Below are 11,194 nucleotides of genomic sequence, written 5' to 3' on the forward strand. Positions count from 1 at the left end.
TATAGATTAATCTACATAGACAACTTTATGTATACAGTATTTAATGAAAAACCAACCAGATCAAAAATATATTACAAACATGAAAATGTTTTGTAACACAAACAACAAATATATTTTGGAATGTTTCAGACGATTACACTGACCACTTGAATAACATTTCTCTTCCTTTAATTTAACAGGATAACATTTTCAGCAAATTATTTTAACAGAACTATAATAATTACCTTAGTTTTTAAATATAAAATACAACCAAATATGAAATTAAACGGATTAAACTAAAAAACGAGCATTTTATTTTTTTTATTTGACATTTATGTTGTTATATTTTCACGTTTTTATATATGCTTTTAAGATTTGCATTGTATAACTTTACGTAAAATACCATATGTTTTTTATAATTTGTTTGACAATAATATTGACTATATTTAGTATGTTTTATATTAAAAAAATAAATAGATAATATGTTTTAGTTTAAAGATAAAGTTTATCTATATCTATATTATATTAAAAATTATTTTTTATGCATTAAGTACTGTTTATTGATGCATATTATTTAAAATTCAAGATTATAAGTAAATTGTGCATATGTACAACTTATTAAAGCTCCATGCTTAAATTTGTTTAACTAACTAAAAATAAATATAATCAAATATTGGATAARTATCTATTTTTAAATATAAAAAATTTAAAATATATTTAGAAGAACGATTGAATTCTAACAAAATACTAATTATTACCTTTCTAAAAAAATTATATTATTAAACAAAATACAAACGACTTTATTATTAAAATCGATACTTTTTTTTCTCATAATTTTATGATACATTCAAATTTATATTTTATTCAAAAAATAAAAACATTATAGTTCTTTTAGTACAACATAAAATCGTATTGTAACATCGACGTTGACAAAATAGAACGAAACATTAAGATCGAGATGGATTTTGTTACATTGCACGAGTACCCTTCTAGTTATATTACAACATATTTGATAGAAACTCTTAAAAATCATTCTTTATGCATGAAGTACTGTGTATTTATATATTACTTAAAATTTAATGTTACAAGTAAATTGTGCGTAAATACAACTTATTAAAATTCCAATTTGGAAATTCGTATAATTAACCGCAGATAAACATAATCAAATATAATATAAACATCTTATTTGAATTGTAAAAATCTAAAATATAATTAGAATAATCATTGAGTTCTAACAAAATCATTATTTTTATAAAAAATATATTGTTAAATCAAAAATAAATTATTTCGCTAATAGACCTAAATTAAATTACAATAAAAAATTGAATTAAATAAATTTTACAAAAAAATGAGAAATTTTAAATAGTTAATTTAATATTAATATTGATATATTTTTTTAAAAAATTATGATATCTTCAAATTTATTTTTATTGAAAAGTAAAAACATCATATTCTCAAAACCACATAAATCGTATTATATCAACGTAGACAAAAAATAAAACGAAACATTAAAATAAAGATGTATCCCACCGCGCAATATCCTTCTAGTTATACAACATAAGCGAACTTTCACATAAACTTCAAAGGTTCACTTATATCTTTTATTAACATGACTGGTATTTATTACATATTTTATGTAATAAAGAAAGCATATAAATTACGTTACATTTAATTTACATTAAAATAGTTCATAAATTTTGATTAATACAGGGTATTCAAACCTTCAAAATGAATTTTATTGTCAAGATAACGTCATCATATTCATGCAAATGTCATAACTAGTTATCACACAAAATTTCAAGCGAAGGTAAAAACTACTTTATCACACAAATTACGATGTGAAGTTTGAGAAACAAAGGTTAACATTAAACTGCTAAAAATATATCTTATACTGATCAATAATCACCAGTTAACATAATCTAAAATTATCACACAGTAAACCATAAACTAAATCAGTAGAAACATTACACATAAAACAACTATACTATGAAGCCTTTGGCATTATATCAGTTGTTCTTGTTTTTTCTTTCTGTTTGTTGTATCGTCAAGCGAAAAAACAGATAAACAGTAATGAGTTTTCATAACATCTACATAGATAAAAAAAAAAGAGGTCTCTCTTAAGGGTGCTTAAAAACCCGACCAACTCGATCAACCCAACCCAAACCCAACCCAACACGAAATAACTCAATCCGAAGCAAATCGATGTCTAATCGAGTTGTAAAATTGTCAAACCATGGAGATTGAGTTGATATTGGGTTATTATTATTAGAACCCAACCAACCCAACCCGATATCATTTTATTTATTGGATTTAATATAATTGTTGAATTTTTATTAATATGTACATTAGACAATTATACTATCATGTATGTTCTTCATATACACATATTTTCTATATATTTACATCTTTATATAACTCATTCGTATATATGTTCAGTAACTGTGAACATATATATGTAAATTGAGGAAATTAATTAAATGCAATATACATAAAAAATATGGATAAGTTGTATCAAATGATTCATTATAAAAAATATGGATAAGTTAGAAGATTATTTTCATGTACTAAAGTATCAACCAGACCAACCCGTACGGATTGAGTTGGGTTGAGTTAAGATTTTTCAAACCACAAATATTGGATTATGTTGTTCAAATGTCTTCAACCCGAACAACCTAACCCGTTAACACCTCTAATGTTGATGTTGTAGATAAGGACTCGTTAGTATCCATATTATCCACATTTGTTTTTGTATTTTGGGGCAATCAACAAGAATTGTGAAAACTTAAGTTTGATAAACGATCTGGGCATGATCAATACCATGAATTTATACGTTTTTAGACATAATCAAGAAAGAAAACCATGAAGTTGTCTTCAAATGTGGGGTACAAAATTGTGAGGTTGTATTTGGTGAGAACACCGTCATCGTCATCATTGGGTGGAATGGTGACAATTATTGGGCATCGAATGCTTATTGGGATTCGCACTATCACTGAATTCCAAGATCTCACAACCAAAAAAGATTTCAAAAAGCTAAAACCGAAATAATTCATCGCACAAAATGCAACTATCTTTCTACTTTTCCATTGGCTAGACCTCCTATATTGTATTATGTATGGAATTCCTTCTTTCAAAGAGAAATGGAAGAGGGTTTGTTGAATGAGTGTGCGCTAAGCAACAAAAAGCAAAAGTAATCAACCGCAGTGTGTGATGAGCGAAAAGGCAACAGAAGCACCAATTGGAGCTCAACTTTGTCAAAAAGTTTGTGCATTAAGAAAACCCTTTCTTTTTCCATCAAACTGCCCACATCTTTATTGATTTTTGATTTCATAGTCCCCCTTGCTCGTCATTGTCAGTCGCGAAATCGAAATGGTGATGTAAATTGAAGGTTTGATTGCCGAAATCTGTAGATAATAAGAAAAAATGATGAAGGTTTCTTGTGGGTATGTTCTCATTTGTTCGTCTGCGGTTTGATAAGGTTTCTTATGCGTCGATTTTTGTAGCTTTTGGGTTGATTTACGGTTGATTATTGTGGGTTTTTGTTAAAGTTAAGGAATCTAGGGTTTTTAATTTGGGGAATTTAACTTTCCAATTCTGGGTATACGGATTCTCTCAATTTGGATGCTCAAACGCTACGTAAGTTCAATATCCTTTTTTTCTGAATCGATGCTTTTGATTTCGGAGATTCTTCTATATATATACACACACACTTTGCAAATAACGATCAAAGATTAGAAGAGGGTTTAATGGCTGCTTAGTGGTATACAAATAACAGTAGCTTATATAGCCATGGATACTGGGTTTCAGTATGATAGAGCTTTGAATCAACATGCTATATCCTTCCAAACAAGTGCTATAGCCAGCACATCGGAGATGATTATGATGGGTGATTACTATCTAATGAATAATAGGACAGCTGGCACTAGGTTTTCTGGGAATTCTGGTATAGCAAACAGCAGTTCAGGGTTTACACAACCTGGGAATTCTTGTGGTTCTGTTCTTGCTGATTCTGTTCAAGGGTTAAAGCATGATGCAGGCCTGGCTGTGGAGTGGTCTGTTGATGAACAACATAAGTTGGAGGAAGGTCTTTCAAAGTAGGTATTTTTTCTAAGTTTACATGTATATGGCTCTGTTCTAAACTCAAATCAGTTGTACCCATCTGATCATTTGCTATATTTGGGTGGTAAATTACTGAAATACCCTATTCGTTCTCTTTGAAAGCCGGGGATGAAACTTCTGCTATGTTACCATTGACACACCCATATGGTAATTTTGTGATTTGATGAAAATGTCCTATTCTATTGCATAGTAGACTACCCATGTTTGAAGACAAGAGCTTGAGGTTCAGAATCCAATAGAATAACCATTAGGTTCGGGATGTATAATTCCTATATTTTTATTAAGCTGCAAAACAAAATTTTGTTTTTATTAGTTCCACATGTAGAATAATCTTTCTTGGCGTTTGCGTTTGGATATTGTAATCATACTTCTTTCCTGAGAATTTTGACTCATTTTATATTTAATGTACGCATAGTTCTTGAACACTGTAAAAAAGAGGTCATGCATATAACTTCCTGACACGGGCTCGTTCTTTGTCAGTATTCTTGAATAGTTTCTGGTTTAGAGTCTGGAAGGTGACACTTTTTTTATATCTAACTCGTACACATCTTCTCGATTGTTGTGAACTTGTGATATGTTGTTTCCAAATACTCATGTATATGCTTCTAAGTGTAGTTTGAATCTATAAATTACATTAATTTGCATCAATTGCTTTCTAGTGAGCATCTGTTTGCTCTTTTTTTTAAAGTTTATGTACATATGATCTTGTATAATAAATGTAGATATGCCAACGAACCCAGTATCATGAGGTATATCAAGATTGCTGCCACATTGCGTGATAAAACTGTTCGTGATGTTGCGTTGAGGTGCAGGTGGATGGCGGTGAGCTTCACTCATTTTCATTGTATCTTGATTGCATTTTGTTGATTAAAAAATTTAAATCAAGAATATAGAATCTTAATTCTCAGCACATGCTCACAATTTTACTTTGTTATAGACAAGTTCAGTTCTTATAACACCATGCTAGATGGATGTCCATAACCTGTTCCTATAAGGGGGTCCCCGATATTTGGGCTCCATCAGTGACGATCGTTTATTTCTGTCATCCAAACTTCAAATCCATGCTTGACCGATATTTGGACTGGTCATTTTGGTGATTTCCCTTTATATATGGCTGTATGCATGGGAATCTGTAGTTAAAAGATTATTGGGCTTGACCATGCTTGACTGACCCTAGGCTGCTACTTTTGCTAGTCTGGGATGAATAACCAGTAACGGGTACTTATCCATGCAGAGCTTTTTATTTCTCATCTTGAAAAAGAAGAAACATACATCTTTCAATCCTCTTTGAAAATTTAACTATCCCTCTTTCCCGATGGAAAATATTGTGAAACATGACGCATGGAAAAATGGCCAAACATTTATATCAAGCCATCGTTGTCAGCATTGGGTAACCAAATTATTAATTATATAATGCCTCTGTTTTATCAAGAACTTGGTTCATACAAGTAGAAGCTTACCTGGGTCACGGCATCAACAGATGCTTTTGAATTTTCTTGATGTTGAAATGCTTAACAAATGAGATATTTGGCAGAGAAAACGAAGGAAACAGGATGAACCGAATATAGGGAAAAAGTTGAAAGAGAAGAAGGTATTTTGTGCAATCGTACACTTTCTAATCTTTCTGGTTGCCTTGGATTCCCCCCCCCCCCCCCCCAAAACCCAACTTCTATTTCAAGATTCTTGTCTGCACCTTTTTAGATGTAACTTTTTTCTTCAAGCATATCCGGTAGGTGAGATTTGCATTGTCAAATGCTCCATCGTGTATTAATCTGGAAATAAAAATGAATTTTCATTCCCCCGAATTTGACCTGGAATGAAGATTTGGGCTTGTAGGGGGTAATGGGCCCATTATATTCTATAAAATCAAACACTTTCTTTTATTTTCAATCCCATTAATTACTGCTTAATACTTTTAACAGAACACCCTCTTATACTATATGAAGCACACCAAATATGATTATCTCTTCCCTTTAATAATGTCTTCCGTAATCAGCATTCTGGTTGCAATATGTTGCCAGGATAATTTGGTGGAATCGTCATCAAAGCCAAGTATATCATCACTTCCAACATTCAATGTGGCTCCATTTTCTGTTACCATGAATAATCAGGTTCAGATTGATGGTATTACTTTTGAAGGTCAGTGTCTTATGTATATCTTAAGCATAATTGTTTACTTTTCATCTTTAACTGCATATTTGCGTTTCTGTTCAGAGTTCTGTTATAATTTTTCTTGATCTTTACCTGTATCCTTCTTTCTTTTGTCAATATGATTTAGAAGCACTAAGATAACCCATAGAAGTGTACCTGCATTATAGAACAATGTACCTGTGGGCTAATGTACTAACTACTAAGCGCCCGTTTAGTTTGATGGAATGTTTCTGAGGGATTTGGATTTCGTGGAAGGATTTGGAATCTTTGGTGTCTTTGGTTTGTAGGATTTGGAATGGAATTAAATTCCATTCCCATAAAAATAAATTATAAAATAATTAAATTTTAAAACATTACTACAAACAAATCCTATGAAATCATGAAATACCAACTAAACCCATGGGATTTCTAAAGCCCATGTTTGTTGGACCTCAATTCTGGACTTCCCTTTAAACCAAATGAGGGATTGGAATTGAATCCAATTTCCAAATCACACCAAATCCCAGAAACCAAACGGGCCCTAAGGTCATCAAAGTTGGCATTGGGGAGAAGCAACACACTTCAAACGGAGCGGTGTATTTGCAAATAATAAAAATGCTTCATAATAAGTTCCTATTTGGCAAATTGGAGTCTAACTGTACACAATAATGCTTGCTAGTGGAGGTTTGTACACTCGGAACTTCTTTTTGTTTCTATGGTTTCTATACATATATGTTTAGAATGGTAGTCCATAAGGGGTAGGTTCAAATGCGAATTGTAACTATTTTGAGAACAACCAACTATTCATGCTTTATTCATGATGAATATTGCGACAGATGTTAATGATGAAACTTATTCATAATGAATATACATATGAAGATCTAATCTCACGAACTAATAAAATCCTAACTAGCTTATTATACTTACTAAATGAAGGAGTACAAATTTATCTCTAAATAACACCACACTTTTCCCATTAATGATTTCTTAGAATTTCCTGTATGTTTACAGCTCTATATTTCGTTTTCCTTTTCTTATATGACCATTTAATAAATAACTTCCCAAAAAATAAATCTAGTATCTGGTTGTGGGGTATTTGTGGAGTACCTGGACTTAGATACTTGTATCGATAAATAGTTCAGAGTGGAACATTATCCTTAATATTTACAATAATCGAGGTTTTGAGGATCTTACTGATGCTATGATTTCGTTCTACCCATTGATGCAGCATTAAGTGGCTCAATAAGGCACTTACTGGAACAAAACAACCAAGTTCTTGGTCAGATCTCGGCTAATATTTCTTCGATGAAAGTAAGTGATTCTTCTAACTTTTTCACACATACGTGTGATATGATCATCTGAACATACGAGAGCAGAACAACTCAATCAGCTTTCTTAAACACTTGTGTGTTTGGTTTCATTTGGTCGCTAGTCTAGTATTATATGTATGTGTGTCTATATACACATATAGATGCATAATCACTTACAAACCCAATAAATCGTACAAACTTAGCATGTTGATTCACATATGAAACAGCACAAGTGAAAATGCGGTGTTTATACAGTGTTGTTTCGTATGTGAAGCGTTCAGGACTGTTTTGTGTGCGGGAAAAAACAGTCCTGAACGTTTCGCATATGAAGAAACAACAATGTATAAACACTGCATTTTTCACACGTGTTATTTCATATACGAAACAACACATGAAAACTGGTTTGTAAGTTTGTAGGAGTTATTGGGTTTGTAGAAAAAGGGGACTCTATACATATATGTTTATATATATATATATATATATGTGTGTGTGTGTGTGTGTGTGTGTTAGGGTTGAGTAATAGCATTTTATGTTTCCTTTATAAGCAAAATTTGATTGTCATACATGTATTGTAGGATTATGCATTATGTACTCTAATCAATTACAGGTTCGGTTTTATACCTACTTTTTCACCCTAAAGCCAGGTTCGATAACTATAAGCTAACTTACTTCTGAGCATATTAAAAAAGTCTCATTTGGTAAGCCATAAGCTAGCTGTTTGAAAAACTACTTCAGGTAGTGTTTCAATAAGCTCTAGTTTTTTTTTCCTTTTTTTCCTTCCAACCATTGCCCCTTATATTTTTTTAAATTAATTTTTCAACATGTCATTTAGCTTATCAGCTAGTTTCTACCAACCGTGACTAGTTTATCAGCTAGCAGCTTATTAGCCAACAACTAGCTTTCGGCTAACAACTAGTTTATCAGATAGTTTGCTAAATTTAGCTTTGGGTTAACCAATATGCATTTCACCCAAGTAACTTTGAGGGTCGAGGTTCAAGAGCCTTTTCTTGGAAGCTAACATTTCGTTTTTTGACCTTCATGAGCAGCTGCAGGACAATATCGACCTCTTCAGCCACATGAAGAATAACATAACCGCCATCTTAAACGAGTACGGGAGATGCTCATTAACTTAATATTGCCGCTAGTTTCGGTTCCTGTTGACTTATAATACTGCTAATATCGGGTTTATTTACAAAAAAAAAAATGCAGCATGAGGTATATGCCAGGGCCGCCATTACCCGTGTCACTAAACGACGATCTTGCTCATAGTATTTTACCTACGACAAGTCAGGTAACGAGGTTTGAGTTATGCAAACAATCTCTTTGCATCATGCAAGAGAAAAAAGGTGCATTCGGTAAACCGGACATAATTAATTGAGTAAATTACATTTTTCGTCCCTGTGGTTTGTTAAAAATTGTGATTTTCATCCCATTGGTTGAGAAATTGCGGTTTTCGTCCCTATGGTATCTAATCCATTGCTATTTTTGTCCTTATGATTTACAATTTATGTTGTTTCGGTCCCTGTGGTTTACAATTCTTTACTGTTTTGGTCCTTGTACTCAAAGGTAGGAATTTAGTCCAAGGATGAAAATAGCAATAAATTGCAAATCATAGGGACTGAAATCGCACTTTCTAAACCGCAGGGTCGAAATGGAAATTGCAATTTACTCTAATTAATTTGTTGTCCCACATTTCGTGCGACGTTTAGGCTGTGATAGGACAAGATTGACCATGACAACAAAAAAAATATCCCGCCAAAATAGGTGGAACAAAAAACGAGGGAGATAGCACAAAATTGGTAAATTACTAAACTATCAATGCGAAATTGAAACCCTAAAACCTTGCACATCATATATGTCACAGTTTTATCCAGTCTTGTCCAGTCAGTCTACTTACAAAACGCACCCATATAGACTTCCCTCCCCAACCCTTGCAAACTGGGTGACTCTTCTTTTTGTTGGTTTCAATTCTTGTTGTTGATTCTAGCAGACAATGATGTTTGAGGCATCAAGCGGGATGTATATGAAGCAAGAGCCAGGGTTTTGATGTGGAGATTTTCGACTCTTTTTCTGGTTTGGTTGCAAGTACAGAATTAAACCTGCTGTAAATCTAATAGGTACCACTCGTGTGCAAATCTGTTAGGATCCAATTCCGATGATCAAGAAAATTTGTAGAGATCCCATTTTTGGAAAGCTAATAGGTCACCCCTCACCCTCGGTTTTTGGTTTAGTACCCCCAACGGTCGTGTTAGACCTTGGTGTCGAAATAAAGATCTCAGTTGTAGAGATATCGGCTAAGTTGTTAGCAACTATTAGGATGACACTCTTTTCTTTTGCCTTTTGGCGAATTAGTAATTGTGTATTGTAACCTTCTGGTATTTAGTCTGGCAGATAAGGAGACAGACATCTTCGCAGAATATAGAAATTGTAACCTTCTTTGCTTGTCCTGCTTTTCTAGTTGCAGTCTTGAATAGATTCAATTGTTAGATATAAATGCGTCGTGAAATTTGGGATCTTATGTGCCAATCTTATGTTGAAAAAGATTGCGGTGAATGTTTTGATTATTGTGGTGGTTCTTGGTCATAGTCTTATTTTGAACATCTCTAGATTCGGGGTGTAATTTTTGTGGCTGAATGGGGACAATACATCATTTCTATCTGTACGATTAAACCATGTTCTGTGTGAATAAGCTGTAAGTAACCAACCCAAATGAGTTGTGCGAATAAGCCAGATAGACCAATAAGCTTAATTAAGTCGCAAGTAAACAACCTCTATGTCTTATTATGATTAAGCTTTTAAGGGGATTTTCTAAATCTGTATTCTTGTGATTAACCTCGAACCAATAATTTTATAATACGCTATAAACCTAAAAATCCGAATTTGGTTTTTAAACATTACATCAAAATACAAACATCATAATAACACAAAATACCTCAGGCATGTAGCTCAGTTAGTAAAAAGATGAGATGATTTTACTCAAATACAAAGACAAATCTTAGGGTTGATCATGGGCCCTCTAGCCTTAACCGTTGAGTAAGCCAAAAAAAAATCCATCTTACACTGGTGTCCTTAAAAGCAGGTTCTATATGAAGTCAGTTATAATTGTCGGTAATCAACTTTTTGTCCAAATAATAAATTAATAACACAAAAATATTATTATTTAAGTTGTGGTGGTTATTTGTATTGAATATTGGATATGGACATTGGTTTGTGATAGTGGCCATAATTAGAGGCTAATAAACATTACCACTAACTCATGTCTATGTCTCATTATCCTAATCAAAACACCTTTAATGGTTGCTTATTAATTAATTGCAAATCAAAAACCATATTAAATAAAATTTAAATAAATATTTAACAACATATCTAATTTCTGAATTTATTTTTTCATCGTCACATTATTTTAAATTGACCGACCATATTATTTAATTTAACTAAAATCACCGTAAAACAACGTAATTAATATGATGAAATTTGTTTCCCCCTAAATATTTAATCAAAAAACATACGTAACCAGTTACTGAATGATAAATTTTCAAGATCAGATATTTAAGGTTCGAATTAAATACAACCGTCATTATCAGTAGAATTATTCTACCAAAAGATTTTTACGATAATTTATTATCCATAAAATATATATTATAAATAAATATAAAATC

The 11,194-nt window shown here is 32.1% G+C and overlaps 1 protein-coding gene across 2 annotated transcripts; it reads left to right on the forward strand.

Moving 5' to 3' along the window:
* The first annotated feature begins 3,065 nt into the window (after window positions 1–3,065).
* On the forward strand, window positions 3,066–10,051 carry LOC112523374. 2 transcript variants are annotated; one of them, XM_025132953.1, is made up of 8 exons: window positions 3,066–4,070; window positions 4,818–4,917; window positions 5,630–5,686; window positions 6,117–6,234; window positions 7,454–7,536; window positions 8,582–8,643; window positions 8,745–8,826; window positions 9,523–10,051. In XM_025132953.1, the coding sequence occupies exons 1-8, from the start codon at window positions 3,766–3,768 to the stop codon at window positions 9,580–9,582; spliced, it is 867 nt and encodes a 288-aa protein (XP_024988721.1). In that variant the 5' UTR covers window positions 3,066–3,765; the 3' UTR covers window positions 9,583–10,051. The 2 variants fall into 2 exon arrangements, with proteins under 2 accessions (XP_024988721.1, XP_024988722.1); XM_025132954.1 differs by having other exon boundaries at window positions 9,526–10,051.
* Window positions 10,052–11,194: the final 1,143 nt, after the last annotated feature.

This window comes from Cynara cardunculus (assembly GCF_001531365.2).
Source record: "Cynara cardunculus var. scolymus isolate 2C chromosome LG 12, CcrdV1, whole genome shotgun sequence".
In the NCBI taxonomy this organism is placed as follows: domain Eukaryota; kingdom Viridiplantae; phylum Streptophyta; class Magnoliopsida; order Asterales; family Asteraceae; genus Cynara; species Cynara cardunculus.